General features: G+C 36.9%; 2 protein-coding genes and 1 long non-coding RNA gene across 11 annotated transcripts; 2 read left to right on the top strand and 1 right to left on the bottom strand.

The window, feature by feature from the left end:
- The first annotated feature begins 3,502 nt into the window (after positions 1-3,502).
- LOC125957103 (sex peptide receptor) lies at positions 3,503-8,060 on the top strand. 3 transcript variants are annotated; one of them, XM_049689534.1, is made up of 6 exons: positions 3,503-3,561; positions 4,597-5,095; positions 5,191-5,321; positions 6,319-6,380; positions 6,511-6,633; positions 7,339-8,060. In XM_049689534.1, the coding sequence occupies exons 2-6, from the start codon at positions 4,663-4,665 to the stop codon at positions 7,946-7,948; spliced, it is 1,359 nt and encodes a 452-aa protein (XP_049545491.1). In that variant the 5' UTR covers positions 3,503-3,561; positions 4,597-4,662; the 3' UTR covers positions 7,949-8,060. The 3 variants fall into 3 exon arrangements, with proteins under 3 accessions (XP_049545491.1, XP_049545492.1, XP_049545490.1); XM_049689535.1 differs by having other exon boundaries at positions 3,511-3,533; XM_049689533.1 differs by lacking the exon at positions 3,503-3,561 and adding an exon at positions 4,235-4,277.
- Positions 8,061-8,107: 47 nt separating this feature from the next.
- Positions 8,108-13,331, bottom strand: LOC125957104 (adenylate kinase-like). 7 transcript variants are annotated; one of them, XM_049689537.1, is made up of 4 exons: positions 12,345-13,331; positions 11,924-12,269; positions 9,370-9,447; positions 8,109-9,041 (listed from the first exon to the last, which is right to left on the bottom strand). In XM_049689537.1, the coding sequence occupies exons 2-4, from the start codon at positions 11,945-11,947 to the stop codon at positions 8,421-8,423; spliced, it is 723 nt and encodes a 240-aa protein (XP_049545494.1). In that variant the 5' UTR covers positions 11,948-12,269; positions 12,345-13,331; the 3' UTR covers positions 8,109-8,420. The 7 variants fall into 7 exon arrangements, with proteins under 7 accessions (XP_049545500.1, XP_049545499.1, XP_049545494.1 ...); XM_049689536.1 differs by lacking the exon at positions 9,370-9,447 and having other exon boundaries at positions 11,846-12,269; positions 12,345-13,330; XM_049689540.1 differs by lacking the exons at positions 9,370-9,447; positions 11,924-12,269 and adding an exon at positions 9,843-10,003 and having other exon boundaries at positions 12,420-13,330.
- Positions 11,311-13,090, top strand: LOC125957105 (uncharacterized). Its single transcript, XR_007469218.1, has 3 exons — positions 11,311-11,425; positions 12,238-12,280; positions 12,961-13,090. It is a non-coding gene; the product is annotated as an uncharacterized LOC125957105 (long non-coding RNA).
- Positions 13,332-19,661: the final 6,330 nt, after the last annotated feature.

Below are 19,661 nucleotides of genomic sequence, written 5' to 3'. Positions count from 1 at the left end.
TTTTTTATCTTTTTCTTCGACATGTTCCCGAGCATCGATCGAAAAACGCGTATGGAACACGTGGTTGAACAAGAACGTTCATGATCGCAGTCCGGATGACACCGCCACAGCGACGCAAGCCAGATGCAGACGTAGACGACGCCACCACCACCAACAGCACGAACGGCAGACATAACATCATGAAGACGTCACACCATGACGACGTCATCACCAAAGTCTTATGGCGTCACGGGGTGGGTCCAAAACAATTAGGAAAAATAAACGCCACCGCCATTGCGCGATAGCTTACCGACCAATCAAAGCGTACTTAATTTTGGGAAGGGAAAGAGTATAGGACAGAAAGAAAGGGGACTAGAGGAGAGAGCGAGACAAAGGGTCACGTTTGATTGGTTGAAATCGAGACGATTTTGTTCCGGCCCCAGCGGACGAAATCCAGCCGCCAAAATATTCGCCAAATGTATGAATCGTTCCGATGGCGGCTGGATCTCTGATCGATTTTTCTATAGTGAGAATTCTTCTCACTGCTATGTGGGAAGAAACCGGATAAAACGATAAAAACGATACTTTTTCTGTAAAACGATATAAACGAAATCTACTACGAGACCAAAACGATACATTCGACAGCAAAACGATAAAAACGAAATTTTGGTGCTGCTTGGGCATACATTTGAAAATGCGGATTTGAACTCAACGATTTTTTGACCAAAAATGTTTTTTCATCTTGTTTTTTATTCATTTCACCACTTTTTCCAGAAAGGTTTGTAAAAATCGTTTTTGCCCTATTTCAACATCGCTCCAAGGAAAGTTAGTGTCGCAGTCGACTGGCAGCGCTAAGAATTATGTTCTTCACTAGCATTTCATTTACACCGAGCCTAAAATGCCTCTAAAACGAGTAATCGGATGTTGTTCCAAGACAGTTTAAACGTTTAAAGTTGTTTTTGTATTCGAATCCCCATGTCCCAGAGCTAATAGTAGCGCGTAAAAAATATCGGCGTTAACTTCAGGACTTTTCTAAGAACGAAAAGGAATCCGAAGACCTTTATCAAATTCGTACTATTTTTATCACGCACCATAAGCTTAAAGATGATGATTCCATGACAAAAGCATTCCCGGAAATGGAACTTCATTAGGTCGAAACGAAACTGATTGTGAAAGACGGTTCAGTTTCGCTGCTTTAAACAATGCTCGGTATGGATTTGTTTCGTATCCTGCCTCAGCACAGAAAGGCTTTAAGGTTTTTGTCTGATGTAATCCGAAACGCTAGAGCGCTAAACGAGTTTTTGTTTCTCTTCCCTTGGTAGGGGTTTTGGGCTACTTTCGTGGCGAATCTGAGTAGCTTCATTGCTAAGAGCTAGCTAATTTTCATTTAGTGCAAAAGGTCTCTCTATACAAATTGTTATTCTTCAAAACGACAGGCGCACTGCATTTATTAACGTTAAGATTCGTGTGTAAAATTGGATGCTCACAATTAAGCACAGCTTAACTTCCTAATACTGGCTTATGTTTTCTATTGGCACATTTGGTTAGAGTTCACTGTTCACCAAGCCCAAATTAACACAATCAGAGAATTTGAAGATCAAAACGCAAAATAAACTCTCTGCTTAAGTTAATCTGTACGCTGGACTATGTTTGTTTTAATACATTTCTCGAGTAGCAAAAGAAGGAAAGGAAAAACAAGGTAAGTTGCTATACATAATCCTCTATTGTGCGTGTGAATTCTTGTTCTACAAGTTTATTATGAACGTCCACAGTCCATCTACCTACCATGGGCACAGATACGACACCTCCACTTTAGCTTTAAAGGATTTTATCGCCTATGCCAATAACTGCGAAGATAGGATCATATGTTTTTCCTGTTACTCCACTAAGATAAATGGTTTTTCCTATTCATACTGCCTATTCATCAACAGACAGCCAATTGAACTTTGCACATTCTCATATCAAGAGACTCTCCATTCATACTGTAGACTGTACATCTTACAAAGGAAAGTCTGAAGAGTGTTCGTCTTATTGACGCTCGATACAGCACCTGTTGAGATGAACAGCAATCTTTGCTTCAGTTCACAAAGCAAAAAGGGCACTTTATCTAACCTGCTTAAATTAAAGTATGTTCTTGCATATATAGGATCAAGAATGGAGGTGAATGTTTCATTCAATTGGTAGCAATAGAAATACTGAAAATTACCATTCCAAACGGCAATTCCAATTTGTCATTGGCCAAAGGTTCGAATGCAAATTGTTCAAAAGTGTCCCAATTCCAAAAAACCTTTATGATGTTGCTGGAAAAGTTTTCTCTGTGCGATGTTGGTGGTCTCCGAAGGGTCGTGAATTGTGACAATGGACTTTTTATGTTTATCTGCAACCTAAATTTTGGCCTTGACAGATTGAATTACCATTTCTAAACTTTGATTGACTCCACTAAAACAATCTGATCTCGTGCCCACAAATTCCAACAACACACCTCTTGTCTTTATTCCCTTAGCACGTGCCAGATACACCAGCAATATTTTTATCCCTTTAGATTTAACATTCGACATCACACTTAGCCTAGAGGGAATGTTTTGGAATAGTGATGTGGGATCCTGCTTGTTGATTTATGTGCATAAATGTTCTAATTCGATTTTCCGAGATCGATCGTTGCTTCATGCAGAAACGATTTGCATTTTTTTGCACATCTTTGTCGATTTTCTATTCCATTGGATACGAGTATTAACAATAAAAACTAAGAAATAATTGAACCCTGCGGCTACAGATGTGATTTGATATCTAGAAATCGAATTTCTTTCCGGCCAAATTGATACGTTTCCTTTGCATGTGCCAGAAGACAGATTCATGGCAATGTCCATTTTTTTAGTAATAATATTGCTTGTGTTGCTCTTAAGCTACTTGGCCTTTCAACAAGTATAATGATGGCATTGGCGCAAATCTTCGTTAATATCCCGGAAATTTGTTGTTATTCTTTTTCATCATCAAACCAGACCATATGACGTCATCCCTTGTTCGAAGTGAGTCTTGGTAATAAACGAGGCTAACGAATTAATATTCTTGGACGTCATGTCTTTGTGGTTTTTCTGTACAATTTTTGTAATTTGATGGCATTACTGATAAATGAAATCGCTAAATTGTTCGTATGAACTACATTAGCAGAACTAATCATTCTAATGATATTGTAGAAAGTTAAAATTGCACAATAGTGAAGCTGATAACAAGCAATAAAGGGATTTTTTACAAATAGAAAAGCAGTTTACAGGCAAATTTGATTAGTCTGGAATGCCTCATGTACCTGTGCTCGTTTCCACAATTATTATGCGATGAATACGAAAATTATTTTTGCAATCGGTATTTATCGTCCCGAAGATGCCTCCAGCTATTGTTTTATCGCTCTACTGCGCAACTGCTGCCGACTGCTCTCATCCCCCTGCCGAAGAGCTCTCGGAGAAACATCCCGATCTGTGTCAGTAATATACCGGTGACAACGTGAACTGACGCTGAACAGTGCAAACGTGTCCTGTTTCTTAACACCATAAGCGAAAGTTAGTCGATAAAATCATCGGTATAGTGGTTTGTGATTTCTTTCGATTGATAAAAATGGATTATAAGCATTATGTTGTGACATAATGAGTGTAGGCAGAGAAATAGCTATAATCCAGGACAAAATTTAGGAAAATATTTTGAATTGGTTTCATTTGTCTTCTGGGTGTAGTGATAATACAATTAATTTCTATATTGCTTTTACTTGCGTGCTTTAGCTAGACAAACAAATGCGTATGGAATGCTTCGATTAAATGTGCTTAATTTTTTTTTCTACGCTAAAATGGTTTATGAACACAAAGCGAACCGTTAATTTACCTGCAAACTATATATTTCAGTTAAGTGCACGAGAGTAAATTGAAGTGCTTTAGTGCTACCTGCTACTGCTTATCAGTATGTACATACTGATACGCCGCGAATACTACTCCGTTTGATGTAGGATTTATATGTTTTACATGGTAAGGACCGTTTGTCACTTGTTGCTACAGTGCCGGCATCGTTCAAATCACCGAGGAGCAGCTCTAAGTTGCGACACGGTCATTAAGTGAAACATAATTTAAAGTTAGTAGGCACAAGCGTATCCACATTTAATCTCACCAATCTGCAGCTTTATCCCGAGGGATAAGTCCACCCTAATTACCTCTGGAAATCATATAGTGGTGATTTGATTAGGGCCAGAAGCCTGCTTTCCATCTTGATTATTGAAGAACACAAAGCACACGAGCGGAAAACAATCTGTTAGAAAGGTAATTTGAAAAAACGCAAAGGGTCAAGTCAGAGTAATTATTGGGGAGGATTTGAGTTGCAATATCGGTTAAGGCAGCGTTTGGTGTGGGTTAGGAAAATCATAACAATGTCAATATAAATCTTTTGAACACCACGACCGTCCAGAGCAATCTGGAAATACTTCAAAGTAGAATCGCGTCACTCTCATATAGATCACAGGTTATTTATATCATATGACCATGATTAATTATGACCATAGTTTAATTACTCATTACTGTACAGAAACGCTGAATCAAGACAAAATATGAATTGGGTATTTTCATTTCTTCTCTTCGCTAGGAGAAGTGGTTTTTGCGAGTGTAATCAGTGTTCTTATGTACTTTATCGTTTGAAAGTGAATTAAAAATGTCAATTGATGAAATTTCGCAACCGTCCAACAATGATGAAGGTGCCAGCCAACTAGAGTCGACCGTTTCAACGAAGTTTCCGTTCATGCCTTCAAGTAATCGCATGAGCAACGATTCAACGATTCTACAATACAAATTCTTCCAAATGGGTCAGCCCCAAACGTACGATAGGATTGAAAACAACTCTTACATTCAAAGTAATGATGGTCAAATCGGTAACGATAGCTCATATAACTACTTTGATTGTATTGCAACGGATGGCAATGTGTCGTATTTAAATGTTTCCTGCGAGACTATCCTTAGCTACAGCATCCCCCTTTATGGATACTGCACTCCGGCCTTGTTACTTATAACGTTAACGGCCAATTCGTTGATAGTGGTAGTTTTGAGCAAACGGAGCATGGCCTCACCAACCAATTTTGTGTTGATGGGTAAGTAAGTTTTTGACCATGAAATCTGCTTGACGCAATAGCATTTAGTATTCGGCATCTCATAAATGGACAATATCTTTTTAACGTGCTTACAGCCATGGCGCTGTGTGATTTGTTTACAGTACTCTTTCCGGCCCCTGGACTTTTATACATGTACACATTTGGAAACCATTATAAACCGTTATCTCCTCCATTAGCCTGTTATATATGGAACGCCCTAAATGAAGTAAGTATGAGACAAACAGTACAACGTTTGTCGTAGCGTAGAAGTGCCTTTTCGAACGTTAAATTTTACTAGACTTGCGAAGTGAATTACAAGCAAAATCAGATACATAGCATAACCTATGCTGGTGATCCTATGCTTCGCAACTAGCGATTATTCTGCTGAACACAGCCTTAAAGATGAAATTAGTTTTGTTGCCTAGAAAAAAATACCTTCAATCAAAGGAAGAGGAGGGACGAGGCGGTCAACCTATTCCCGAATATGATATCATAAACGACATGCACCATATTCCAGCGTCCATGTCCATAATTTATTTCCAGCTCGCTCATGCCAATGAGTGATAATGAAATAGATTGCATCTGAGCATCGTGAATCATAAACCCAGCACACATACACACCCACACATACACATATAAACAGAGCGCCAACATCAATAAATACTTTATCACTGTGGTCCATTTTCTACGCGGCTGATATTTCATTACGGTGGTCCAAAAAGTGTAGATAATCTCTACAGTCGGAGAGTATGCCATTAAATAGGAATAATAATTAACTTGTTAACAGGGAAACATATTGCGCAAAATAGTGCCCTAATTTTTACAAATACTTTACATGAATGTGCTGATTTTGCACTATGGCAAACCTTATCGTAACAATAGCACTCCTGTTTTACGTAGAAGTGAAGAAACAATTGTTTTTTTTCTGTACCGTATCTTTCTTGTTTTTATGATTAATGAGCTACATGCGTGGCATATTTTGTTAGATGGAATCACTCCTGAACCATAGCTATCGGATCAAATTTTCCATTTCATTTTCAAAATAAATGATTGGAGACGAAAACCATGTTAGTCACGCACAAGGTCAATCACCAGTCGCTTCGTTTTTCTTGGCGTCATACTCTACTCTTTTTTCTGTGGAAAATCATGACATCGCAAACAGAACATGATCCATCGCTTATTGTAATCAAGTTTTTGTTTAACCGTTTCGTTTCGTTTTTCAGATTCTTCCAGCATTGTGCCATACCGCTTCAGTGTGGTTAACTTTAGCCTTAGCCGTCCAAAGGTAACACCGTGTAATTCTCTTATGGTTGTTTCCTAAAATTACCGTTACTGTCCGTCTTCAAACAAGCTGTTTGTGAAGATTAATTATCCTTGTGGCTTTTTTACTCGAATGTTTGTTCTATAATACTCAGATACGTCTACGTCTGCCATGCTCCAACGGCTCGAACCTGGTGCACTATCCCTAGAGTTAAAAAAGCGATTGCATACATCTGCACAGCTGCCTTCTTTCACCAAAGTACGAGGTTTTTTGACAAGTAAGATAACATTTACCCACTCTATTTCTGCATTTTTCCAACTTTGAATGGTCTACATGCTATAGAATGTTTGTGACGTTATAGCAAATTACTTATGAAGATTACTTCATTTAGATCAGTGATGCCCAGAGCACCGTAAATAGGCCAAATCTCTACACATGCTATGTATATGTTTTGTTCAATCTCTTTTTCTAACATTAAAAAAAAATAGAAATTCAGAATAACTGTTTTTGAAAAAATATGTATGTTTTTACTATTTCTCTCTCAGACTTCTATGAGAGGTGTGTATTCATTCCCCCTGCTTTGCTTAGTAGCATAATTGCAAATTCCGACGATGTCGCTAATTCGAGGAGTCGAATTTTTTGGCCCGTTGAATCTTGTCCGCTTATCATCATGCTGATGATAAATTCTGCTCATTTACAAGCCTTTCCTTCTTGTTTCTCAAACGAAGTGAACGATAATTTTTATTTTATACAGCGTTTAGTTATTAGTCATGAGTTAATCGGAGTGTTTGTCCAACATAAAATGCTAACAAAAAGTAGACCATCGTTGTTGAATATTTATTTTCTGCTTCATATGCTGAATGCATCGGAAAAGCATGACCTCATTTTAAATCAACTAGAATATATGATTCCTTATCATAAATATTATGCTATGTACACTGAACGCTAGACTCAAGTTTTCCAAATCCTTTCTCTATTGCAGATCGTATTCACTCGTAACGATTGAGTGGAACGGAGAAGAAACCAACGTTTGCCACATAGAAACAGCCGAGTGGGTGCATGAATACATTAGTGAAGACTTCTATTATACATTTTATTTTTCTTTCCGGATATTATTCGTCCATCTGGCACCTTGTGCAAGTCTAGTAGGGCTGAATGTGCTACTTTTTAGAGCTATGAAACAGGCTCAGAGGACACGCGACCGTCTCTTTAAGGATAACAAAAAAAGGGAGTGCAAAAGATTGCGTGACTCAAATTGTACCACACTGATGCTTATAGTGGTAGTAACTGTATTTCTGATCGTAGAAATACCTCTTGGAGTTATCACGGCGTTGCACATCTTGTCTTCGCTGATCTACGAGTTTCTGGATTACTATATTGCAAATCTCTTCATTTTATTTGCGAATTTCTTCCTGATAGTGAGTTATCCAATTAATTTTGCCATTTACTGCGGAATGTCCCGACAGTTTCGGGAGGCATTTAAGGAAATATTCATTAAATCTAGCAAACAAGCAGGATCAAAGAAAGAGTGTGGTTCTTCCAAGTATTCATTTGTCAATCAAAGAACGTTTACAAACGAGACAGTGCTATAACAGAAAAGGTTACCAGTATCTGTCATGTAAAAAATAATAAAAAATGCTTATTCGAATATTACATGTTGCCCATTACCAGTAACCCATCATTCTGGTAGAAGTATGTCATCTCCTGGAAATAACGCCATGGCCTGTTGAGGCTATAAAAGTGATTGTTTTGATTTTCTTAAATATTCTGTTTTATTGCCCATTTTATGCTGCATATTCACTTTACCGATCATGCTGATATTCGACGTGAATTTGCAATTGGTTGACAATAAACAAAAAAAACAGCGATTCCTCCGGCAGTTTTGCTAGCTAAATTGATCATTTTAAAATGCAAGGTAGAGGATAGTGATAGTTCAAGAGCTTGCTAGTTTACTGTTGGAATAGCTTACACAATGGATGTTTCATCCTCTTCCGAATGTGAAGGTAAAGTATTACAAAAACTAACAGGCAGCAGGATGGTTGATCAATTCTATCCCAATTGGTTTTATAGCCGTATTCGGTGTGCTCGTTGCTGCTTAAAGATGTTGTCTATATTGGAAAACACATCGGTTGCACTTTTAGCAGCATTAACGCGGAAGTGCAGTCCACGTAGCGCATAATATTCGGCAAGCGGTTTTGTTTGGCGATGGTAGGCTTCTAGCCGTTTGACCAACGCCTCCGCATTGTCATCGCTACGGCGCATCAGTGGTTCTCCTGTAACGTCGTCGTGCATCGGTACCTTAGGGGGAGCAAACTCTTCGTGATATGAGCGCCCGCTAGCTTGATGGATAAGCCGTCCGGTAATTCGGCGCACAAGAAGGCTATCGCCTATGCCGAACTCAATGACCGCATCCAACCCGGTGTTGCGCTTCTCAAGCAAGTTGTCCAACTTTTGCGCTTGCACAACAGTTCGCGGGAATCCATCCAACAGGAATCCGTTGCGACAGTCGGGCTTATCAAGATTAGAATCAATCATATCGACAACCAATTCGTCGGAAACTAGCTTTCCTTCGTCCATGACCTTTTTCAGCTGAGCTCCAAGCTTAGAACCTGAAGCTATTTCTGCGCGCAGCATGTCACCCGTGGACAAGTGGCAGACGCAATACTTTTCCTTTAGCAACGGTGCCTAGAAGATACAGAATCAGAAGGTTCGCAGATTATTCTTTCTAGTTGTTCTTGTGGAGCTGTGGGTTAATTTTAGAAGCATGCACGCGTCTCCCCACACACGGCAAGGTTGTTTTGATGCTCTCTGCACGAACGGTAATCCTGACTTTCGCTTTCACGTAAGATACCGGATCAACGGGTGGCGACTAGTGACGACTTTGTTAACATGCAGCATTTACCACGGATTTAGCACGAGTTTACCTCAGGCTTATCTGTTATCAGGCCACTAATCTACTACATCATGAAAAATTATGTAGCCTTTTCACCCTGCAACTGGTGTCGTGGCTCACCTGAGTGCCTTTTCCGGAGCCCGGCGGCCCCAGAAGAACTGCATTTATGCCGGTAGAATTGGATGATGCGGGTTGCTCCTTGAGTGCTGTTACCGGTGCCATTATTGCAACATAAAACAACGAAGTTTTTAACGTTTCTTGCTGAGTTTCCCAACACTTTGCTAAACCACTTGTAAAAGAGTTAAAAATTTCCCCGTTTTCCAGCAAAACAACAACTCAGGGTTGTAGCTCACTTTTCGCATCATTCCTTATTTTGATGAAAGTTTTTCTCTATTTGGGGCTTATGCTCATGTTCTACCGTGGATTTACCACAGATTAATCAGTTTATCGGGCTCTTTTTTCCAAAAACCACTTGCAACGCTCTTCGTTTTGAAGCAAAACTATTACTCAAGGTTGTAGCCCATTTTTCGCATCATTCCGAATTCTGAAAAATTATGTAGCCTTTTCACCCTGCAACTGGTGTCGTGGCTCACCTGAGTGCCTTTTCCGGAGCCCGGCGGCCCCAGAAGAACTGCATTTATGCCGGTAGAATTGGATGATGCGGGTTGCTCCTTGAGTGCTGTTGCCGGTGCCATTATTGCAACATAAAACAACGAAGTTTTTAACGTTTCTTGCTGAGTTTCCCAACACTTTGCTAAACCACTCGTAAAAGAGTTAAAAATTTCCCCGTTTTGCAGCAAAACAACAACTCAGGGTTGTAGCTCACTTTTCGCATCATTCCTGATTTTGATGAAAGTTTTTCTCTATTTGGGGCTTATGCTCATGTTCTACCGTGGATTTACCACAGATTAATCAGTTTATCGGGCTCTTTTTTCCAAAATCACTTGCAACGTTCTTCGTTTTGAAGCAAAACTATTACTCAAGGTTGTAGCCCATTTTTCGCATCATTCCGAATTCTGATGAAAGTGTTTCTTTGTTTGGGGAAAATGCTCATGTTCTACCGTGGATTTACCACAGATTAATCAGTTTATCGGCCTATTTTTTCCAAAATCACTTGCAACGTTCTTCGTTTTACAGCAAAACAACAACTCAGGGTTGTAGCTCACTTTTCGCATCATTCCTGATTTTGATGAAAGTTTTTCTTTATTTGGGGCTAAATGCTCATGTTCTATCGCGGATTTACCACAGATTAATCAGTTTATCGGGTTCTTTTTTCCAAAACCACTTGCAATGCTCTTCGTTTTGCAGCAAAACTATTACTCAAGGTTGTAGCCCATTTTTCGCATCATTCCTGATTCTGATGAAAATGTTTCTTTGTTTGGGGAAAATGCTCATGTTCTACCGTGGATTTACCACAGATTAATCAGTTAATCGGCCTATTTTTTCCAAAATCACTTGCAACGTTCTTCGTTTTGAAGCAAAACAATTACTCAAGGTTATAGCCCATTTTTCACATCAATCTTGATTCTGATGAAAGTGTTTTTTTATTTGGGAAAAATGCTCTTGTTCTATCGTGGATTTACCACAGATTAATCAGTTTACCGGGCTCTTTTTTCCAAAACCACTTGGAACGTTCTTCGTTTTACAGCAAAACAACAACTCAGGGTTGTAGCTCACTTTTCGCATCATTCCTGATTTTGATGAAAGTTTTTCTTTATTTGGGGCTAAATGCTCATGTTCTATCGCGGATTTACCACAGATTAATCAGTTTATCGGGTTCTTTTTTCCAAAACCACTTGCAATGCTCTTCGTTTTGCAGCAAAACTATTACTCAAGGTTGTAGCCCATTTTTCGCATCATTCCTGATTCTGATGAAAGTGTTTCTTTGTTTGGGGAAAATGCTCATGTTCTACCGTGGATTTACCACAGATTAATCAGTTTATCGGCCTATTTTTTCCAAAATCACTTGCAACGTTCTTCGTTTTGAAACAAAACAATTACTCAAGGTTATAGCCCATTTTTCACATCAATCTTGATTCTGATGAAAGTGTTCTTTTATTTGCGGCAGAATGCTCATGTTCTTTCGTGGATTTATCACACATTAATCAGTTTATCAGGCTCTTTTTCCAAAACCACTTGCAACGTTCTTCGTTTTGAAGCAAAACAATTACTCAAGGTTGTAGCCCATTTTTCGCATCATTCCGGATTCTGATGAAAGTGTTTTTTTGTTTGGGGAAAATGCTCATGTTCTATCGTGGATTTACCACAGATTAATCAGTTTATCGGGCTCTTTTTCCAAAACCACTTGCAACGCTCTTCGTTTTGAAGCAAAACAACGACTCAAGGTTGTAGCCCATTTTTCGCATCAATCTTGATTCTGATGAAAGTGTTTCTTTGTTTGGGGAAAATGCTCATGTTCTACCGTGGATTTGCCACAGATTAATCAGTTTATCGGGCTCTTTTTTCCAAAACCACTTGCAACGCTCTTCGTTTTGAAGCAAAACTATTACTCAAGGTTGTAGCCCATTTTTCGCATCATTCCGAATTCTGAAAAATTATGTAGCCTTTTCACCCTGCAACTGGTGTCGTGGCTCACCTGAGTGCCTTTTCCGGAGCCCGGCGGCCCCAGAAGAACTGCATTTATGCCGGTAGAATTGGATGATGCGGGTTGCACCTTGAGTGCTGTTGCCGGTGCCATTATTGCAACATAAAACAACGAAGTTTTTAACGTTTCTTGCTGAGTTTCCCAACACTTTGCTAAACCACTCGTAAAAGAGCTAAAAATTTCCCCGTTTTGCAGCAAAACAACAACTCAGGGTTGTAGCTCACTTTTCGCATCATTCCTGATTTTGATGAAAGTTTTTCTCTATTTGGGGCTTATGCTCATGTTCTACCGTGGATTTACCACAGATTAATCAGTTTATCGGGCTCTTTTTTCCAAAAACCACTTGCAATGCTCTTCGTTTTGAAGCAAAACTATTACTCAAGGTTGTAGCCCATTTTTCGCATCATTCCGAATTCTGATGAAAGTGTTTTTTTATTTGAGAAAAATGCTCTTGTTCTATCGAGGATTTACCACAGATTAATCAGCTTACCGGGCTCTTTTTTCCAAAACCACTTGGAACGTTCTTCGTTTTACAGCAAAACAACAACTCAGGGTTGTAGCTCACTTTTCGCATCATTCCTGATTTTGATGAAAGTTTTTCTTTATTTGGGGCTAAATGCTCATGTTCTATCGCGGATTTACCACAGATTAATCAGTTTATCGGGTTCTTTTTTCCAAAACCACTTGCAATGCTCTTCGTTTTGCAGCAAAACTATTACTCAAGGTTGTAGCCCATTTTTCGCATCATTCCTGATTCTGATGAAAGTGTTTCTTTGTTTGGGGAAAATGCTCATGTTCTACCGTGGATTTACCACAGATTAATCAGTTTATCGGCCTATTTTTTCCAAAATCACTTGCAACGTTCTTCGTTTTGAAACAAAACAATTACTCAAGGTTATAGCCCATTTTTCACATCAATCTTGATTCTGATGAAAGTGTTCTTTTATTTGCGGCAGAATGCTCATGTTCTTTCGTGGATTTATCACACATTAATCAGTTTATCAGGCTCTTTTTCCAAAACCACTTGCAACGTTCTTCGTTTTGAAGCAAAACAATTACTCAAGGTTGTAGCCCATTTTTCGCATCATTCCGAATTCTGATGAAAGTGTTTTTTTATTTGGGAAAAATGCTCTTGTTCTATCGAGGATTTACCACAGATTAATCAGTTTACCGGGCTCTTTTCCAAAACCACTTGGAACGTTCTTCGTTTTACAGCAAAACAACAACTCAGGGTTGTAGCTCACTTTTCGCATCATTCCTGATTTTGATGAAAGTTTTTCTTTATTTGGGGCTAAATGCTCATATTCTATCGCGGATTTACCACAGATTAATCAGTTTATCGGGTTCTTTTTTCCAAAACCACTTGCAATGCTCTTCGTTTTGCAGCAAAACAACGACTCAAGGTTGTAGCCCATTTTTCGCATCAATCTTGATTCTGATGAAAGTGTTTCTTTATTTGGGGCTTATGCTCATGTTCTACCGTGGATTTACCACAGATTAATCAGTTTATCGGGCTCTTTTTCCAAAACCACTTGCAACGCTCTTGCAACGCTCTTTGAAACAAAACATTGACACAGGGTTGTAGCCCATTTTTCGCATCATTACTGATTCTGATGAAAGTGTTTCTTTGTTTGGGGAAAATGCTCATGTTCTACCGTGGATTTACCACAGATTAATCAGTTTATCGGCCTATTTTTTCCAAAATCACTTGCAACGTTCTTCGTTTTGAAACAAAACAATTACTCAAGGTTTTAGCCCATTTTTCACATCAATCTTGATTCTGATGAAAGTGTTCTTTTATTTGCGGCAGAATGCTCATGTTCTTTCGTGGATTTATCACACATTAATCAGTTTATCAGGCTCTTTTTCCCAAAACCACTTGCAACTCTTTTCGTTTTACAGCAAAACAATGACACAAGGTTGCAGCCCATTTTTCGCATCATTCCTGATTCTGATGAAAGTGTTTCTTTGTTTGGGAAAAATGCTCATGTTCTATCGTGGATTTATCACTTTCGGAAAAAGTCCTATTTTTTCTGTTCTTAGTTGAGTTGAAGAATTTTTCGAAAAAGTTCAAATTTGGGCTGGCGCGCGATTTAGACTCTCAACAAGTTCAACTTTTTGATTTCAGTCGATGGATTTTGGCTCAAATTCAAATTTTGGCTTGCGTTCGAATTTCTGATTTCGGATGAGTTGAGAATATTTTGGAAAAAGTTCAAATTTTGACTTTCAACAACTTTAACTTTTTGATTTCAGTTGATAAACTCTCGGAAAAAGTCCAAACTTGATTTTCTGATTTCAGATGAGTAAGAAAAAGTTCAAATTTTGGATTGCACGCGATTTTCTGACTTCAGTTTAATTGAGTATGTTTTGGAAAAAGTTCAAGTTTTGGCTTTCAACAAGTTCAACCTTTTGATTTCAGTTGATGATTTTTTGGAAAATGTTCAAACTTTGGCCTGCAAGCGATTTTCTGATCTTAGTTGAGTTGAGAAAGTTTTAGAAAAAGTTCAAATTTGGGCTTGCACGCGATTTTCTGATCTTAGTTGAGTTGAGAAAGTTTTGGAAAAAGTTCAAAGTTTGGCTTTCAACAAGTTCAACCTTTTGATTTCAGTTGATGAATTTTTGAAAAAAGTTCAAATTCGGGCCTGCAAGCGATTTTCTGCTTCCAGTTTAATGACCTGACTGACTTCAGTTTAATTGAGTAAGTTTTGGAAAAAGTTCAAATTTTGGCTTTTAACAACTTCAACTTTTTTATTTCAGTTGATGATTTTTCGGAAAAAGTTCAAACTTTGGCTTGCAAGCGATTTTCTGATCTTAGTTGAGTTGAGGAAGTTTTAGAAAAAGTTGAAATTTGGGCTTGCACGCGATTTTCTGATCATAGTTGAGTTGAGAAAGTTTTGGAAAAAGTTCAAATTTGGGCTTTCAATAAGTTCAACCTTTTGATTTCAGTTGATGAATTTTTGAAAAAAGTTCAAAATTTGGATTGCACGCGATTTTCTGATTTCAGATAAATTGAGGAAATTTTGGAAAAAGTTCAAATTTGGGCCTGCAAGCGATTTTCTGCTTCCAGTTTAATTGAGAAATTTTTATAAAAAGTTCAAATTTGGGCTTGCAAGCGATTTTCTGATCTTAGTTGAGTTGAAGAAGTTTTAGAAAAAGTTCAAATTTTGGCTTCAACAACTTCAACATTTTGATTTCAGTTGATGAATTTTCGGAAAAAGTTCAAAGTTTGGCTTGCGTGCGATTTTTTGTTTTCAGTTGAGTTGACGAAGTTTTCGAAAAAGTTCAAATTTGGGCTTGCACGCGATTTTCTGATTTCAGTTTAATTGAGTAAGTTTTGAAAAAAGTTCAAATTTTGGCTTTTAACAACTTCAACTTTTTGATTTCAGTTGATGATTTTTTGGAAAAAGTTCAAACTTTGGCTTGCAAGCGATTTTCTGATCTTAGTTGAGTTGAAGAAGTTTTGGAGAAAGTTCAACTTTTGGCTTGCAAGCGATTTTCTGATCTTAGTTGAGTTGAAGAAGTTTTGGAAAAAGTTCAAATTTTGGCTTTCAACAGTTGTTGATCAACAGAAAAAGTTGATGAATTTTTGAAAAAAGTTCAAAGTTTGGCTTGCGTGCAATTTTTTGATTTCAGTTGAGTTGACGAAGTTTTGGAAAAAGTTCAAATTCGAGCTTGCTCGCGATTTTCTGACTTCAGTTTAATTGAGTAAGTTTTGGAAAAAGTTCAAAGTTTAGCTTTTAACAACTTCAACTTTTTGATTTCAGTTGATGAATTTTTGAAAAAAGTTCAAATTTTGGCTTGCAAGCGATTTTCTGATCTTAGTTGAGTTGAAGAAGTTTTAGAAAAAGTTCAAATTTTGGCTTCAACAACTTTAACATTTTGATTTCAGATGATGAATTTTCGGAAAAAGTATAAAGTTTGGCTTGCGTGCGATTTTTTGATTTCAGTTGTGTTGACGAAGTTTTGGAAAAAGTTCAAATTTTGGCTTTTAACACCTTCAACTTTTTGATTTCAGTTGATGAATTTTTGAAAAAAGTTCAAATTTTGGCTTGCAAGCGATTTTCTGACTTAGTTGAGTTGAAGAAGTTTTAGAAAAAGTTCAAATTTTGGCTTCAACAACTTCAACATTTTGATTTCAGTTGATAAAATTTCGGAAAAAGTTCAAACTGCCCGCGATTTTCTGATTTCAGATGAGTTAGAAAAAGTTCAAATTTTGGATTGCACGCGATTTTCTGACTTCAGTTTAATTGAGTATGTTTTGGAAAAAGTTCAAGTTTTGGCTTTCAACAAGTTCAACCTTTTGATTTCAGTTGATGATTTTTTGGAAAATGTTCAAACTTTGGCCTGCAAGCGATTTTCTGATCTTAGTTGAGTTGAGAAAGTTTTAGAAAAAGTTCAAATTTGGGCTTGCACGCGATTTTCTGATCTTAGTTGAGTTGAGAAAGTTTTGGAAAAAGTTCAAAGTTTGGCTTTCAACAAGTTCAACCTTTTGATTTCAGTTGATGAATTTTTGAAAAAAGTTCAAATTCGGGCCTGCAAGCGATTTTCTGCTTCCAGTTTAATGACCTGACTGACTTCAGTTTAATTGAGTAAGTTTTGGAAAAAGTTCAAATTTTGGCTTTTAACAACTTCAACTTTTTTATTTCAGTTGATGAATTTTTGGAAAAAGTTCAAACTTTGGCTTGCAAGCGATTTTCTGATCTTAGTTGAGTTGAGGAAGTTTTAGAAAAAGTTGAAATTTGGGCTTGCACGCGATTTTCTGATCATAGTTGAGTTGAGAAAGTTTTGGAAAAAGTTCAAATTTGGGCTTTCAATAAGTTCAACCTTTTGATTTCAGTTGATGAATTTTTGAAAAAAGTTCAAAATTTGGATTGCACGCGATTTTCTGATTTCAGATGAATTGAGGAAATTTTGGAAAAAGTTCAAATTTGGGCCTGCAAGCGATTTTCTGCTTCCAGTTTGATTGAGAAATTTTTATAAAAAGTTCAAATTTGGGCTTTAGCTCAGTTTAATTGAGTATGTTTTGGAAAAAGTTCAAGTTTTGGCTTTCAACAAGTTCAACCTTTTGATTTCAGTTGATGATTTTTTGGAAAATGTTCAAACTTTGGCCTGCAAGCGATTTTCTGATCTTAGTTGAGTTGAGAAAGTTTTAAAAAAAGTTCAAATTTGGGCTTGCACGCGATTTTCTGATCTTAGTTGAGTTGAGAAAGTTTTGGAAAAAGTTCAAAGTTTGGCTTTCAACAAGTTCAACCTTTTGATTTCAGTTGATGAATTTTTGAAAAAAGTTCAAATTCGGGCCTGCAAGCGATTTTCTGCTTCCAGTTTAATGACCTGACTGACTTCAGTTTAATTGAGTAAGTTTTGGAAAAAGTTCAAATTTTGGCTTTTAACAACTTCAACTTTTTTATTTCAGTTGATGAATTTTTGGAAAAAGTTCAAACTTTGGCTTGCAAGCGATTTTCTGATCTTAGTTGAGTTGAGGAAGTTTTAGAAAAAGTTGAAATTTGGGCTTGCACGCGATTTTCTGATCATAGTTGAGTTGAGAAAGTTTTGGAAAAAGTTCAAATTTGGGCTTTCAATAAGTTCAACCTTTTGATTTCAGTTGATAAATTTTTGAAAAAAGTTCAAAATTTGGATTGCACGCGATTTTCTGATTTCAGATGAATTGAGGAAATTTTGGAAAAAGTTCAAATTTGGGCCTGCAAGCGATTTTCTGCTTCCAGTTTAATTGAGAAATTTTTATAAAAAGTTCAAATTTGGGCTTGCAAGCGATTTTCTGATCTTAGTTGAGTTGAAGAAGTTTTAGAAAAAGTTCAAATTTTGGCTTCAACAACTTTAACATTTTGATTTCAGTTGATGAATTTTCGGAAAAAGTTCAAAGTTTGGCTTGCGTGCGATTTTTTGTTTTCAGTTGAGTTGACGAAGTTTTCGAAAAAGTTCAAATTTGGGCTTGCACGCGATTTTCTGACTTCAGTTTAATTGAGTAAGTTTTGAAAAAAGTTCAAATTTTGGCTTTTAACAACTTCAACTTTTTGATTTCAGTTGATGATTTTTTGGAAAAAGTTCAAACTTTGGCTTGCAAGCGATTTTCTGATCTTAGTTGAGTTGAAGAAGTTTTGGAAAAAGTTCAACTTTTGGCTTGCAAGCGATTTTCTGATCTTAGTTGAGTTGAAGAAGTTTTGGAAAAAGTTCAAATTTTGGCTTTCAACAGTTGTTGATCAACAGAAAAAGTTGATGAATTTTTGAAAAAAGTTCAAAGTTTGGCTTGCGTGCAATTTTTTGATTTCAGTTGAGTTGACGAAGTTTTGGAAAAAGTTCAAATTCGAGCTTGCTCGCGATTTTCTGACTTCAGTTTAATTGAGTAAGTTTTGGAAAAAGTTCAAAGTTTAGCTTTTAACAACTTCAACTTTTTGATTTCAGTTGATGAATTTTTGAAAAAAGTTCAAATTTTGGCTTGCAAGCGATTTTCTGATCTTAGTTGAGTTGAAGAAGTTTTAGAAAAAGTTCAAATTTTGGCTTCAACAACTTTAACATTTTGATTTCAGATGATGAATTTTCGGAAAAAGTATAAAGTTTGGCTTGCGTGCGATTTTTTGATTTCATTTGTGTTGACGAAGTTTTGGAAAAAGTTCAAATTTTGGCTTTTAACACCTTCAACTTTTTGATTTCAGTTGATGAATTTTTGAAAAAAGTTCAAATTTTGGCTTGCAAGCGATTTTCTGATCTTAGTTGAGTTGAAGAAGTTTTGGAGAAAGTTCAACTTTTGGCTTGCAAGCGATTTTCTGATCTTAGTTGAGTTGAGGAAGTTTTAGAAAAAGTTGAAATTTGGGCTTGCACGCGATTTTCTGATCATAGTTGAGTTGAGAAAGTTTTGGAAAAAGTTCAAATTTGGGCTTTCAATAAGTTCAACCTTTTGATTTCAGTTGATGAATTTTTGAAAAAAGTTCAAAATTTGGATTGCACGCGATTTTCTGATTTCAGATGAATTGAGGAAATTTTGGAAAAAGTTCAAATTTGGGCCTGCAAGCGATTTTCTGCTTCCAGTTTGATTGAGAAATTTTTATAAAAAGTTCAAATTTGGGCTTTAGCTCAGTTTAATTGAGTATGTTTTGGAAAAAGTTCAAGTTTTGGCTTTCAACAAGTTCAACCTTTTGATTTCAGTTGATGATTTTTTGGAAAATGTTCAAACTTTGGCCTGCAAGCGATTTTCTGATCTTAGTTGAGTTGAGAAAGTTTTAGAAAAAGTTCAAATTTGGGCTTGCACGCGATTTTCTGATCTTAGTTGAGTTGAGAAAGTTTTGGAAAAAGTTCAAAGTTTGGCTTTCAACAAGTTCAACCTTTTGATTTCAGTTGATGAATTTTTGAAAAAAGTTCAAATTCGGGCCTGCAAGCGATTTTCTGCTTCCAGTTTAATGACCTGACTGACTTCAGTTTAATTGAGTAAGTTTTGGAAAAAGTTCAAATTTTGGCTTTTAACAACTTCAACTTTTTTATTTCAGTTGATGAATTTTTGGAAAAAGTTCAAACTTTGGCTTGCAAGCGATTTTCTGATCTTAGTTGAGTTGAGGAAGTTTTAGAAAAAGTTGAAATTTGGGCTTGCACGCGATTTTCTGATCATAGTTGAGTTGAGAAAGTTTTGGAAAAAGTTCAAATTTGGGCTTTCAATAAGTTCAACCTTTTGATTTCAGTTGATGAATTTTTGAAAAAAGTTCAAAATTTGGATTGCACGCGATTTTCTGATTTCAGATAAATTGAGGAAATTTTGGAAAAAGTTCAAATTTGGGCCTGCAAGCGATTTTCTGCTTCC

The sequence above is a fragment of the Anopheles darlingi genome, chromosome 3 (genome assembly GCF_943734745.1).
Source record: "Anopheles darlingi chromosome 3, idAnoDarlMG_H_01, whole genome shotgun sequence".
In the NCBI taxonomy this organism is placed as follows: Eukaryota; Metazoa; Arthropoda; class Insecta; order Diptera; family Culicidae; genus Anopheles; species Anopheles darlingi.
The sequence above is the reverse complement of the archived record's forward strand: the minus strand, read 5'-3'. Positions and strand labels throughout refer to the sequence as shown.

What these genes read in the sequence shown, in the direction of transcription:
- LOC125957103 (XM_049689534.1), top strand. Translation starts at nt 4,663, where the DNA reads ATGTCAATTGATGAAATTTCGCAACCGTCCAACAATGATGAAGGTGCC. An exon ending in AACCAATTTTGTGTTGATGG is followed by an intron (nt 5,096 to 5,190) that starts GTAAGTAAGTTT and finishes ACGTGCTTACAG; the next exon opens with CCATGGCGCTGTGTGATTTG. An exon ending in TTAGCCTTAGCCGTCCAAAG is followed by an intron (nt 6,381 to 6,510) that starts GTAACACCGTGT and finishes TATAATACTCAG; the next exon opens with ATACGTCTACGTCTGCCATG.
- LOC125957104 (XM_049689537.1), bottom strand. Translation starts at nt 11,947, where the DNA reads ATGGCACCGGCAACAGCACTCAAG. An exon ending in CACCGGCAACAGCACTCAAG is followed by an intron (nt 9,448 to 11,923) that starts GTGCAACCCGCA and finishes ACAGCACTCAAG; the next exon opens with GAGCAACCCGCATCATCCAA. An exon ending in GCTCCGGAAAAGGCACTCAG is followed by an intron (nt 9,042 to 9,369) that starts GTGAGCCACGAC and finishes TGTATCTTCTAG; the next exon opens with GCACCGTTGCTAAAGGAAAA.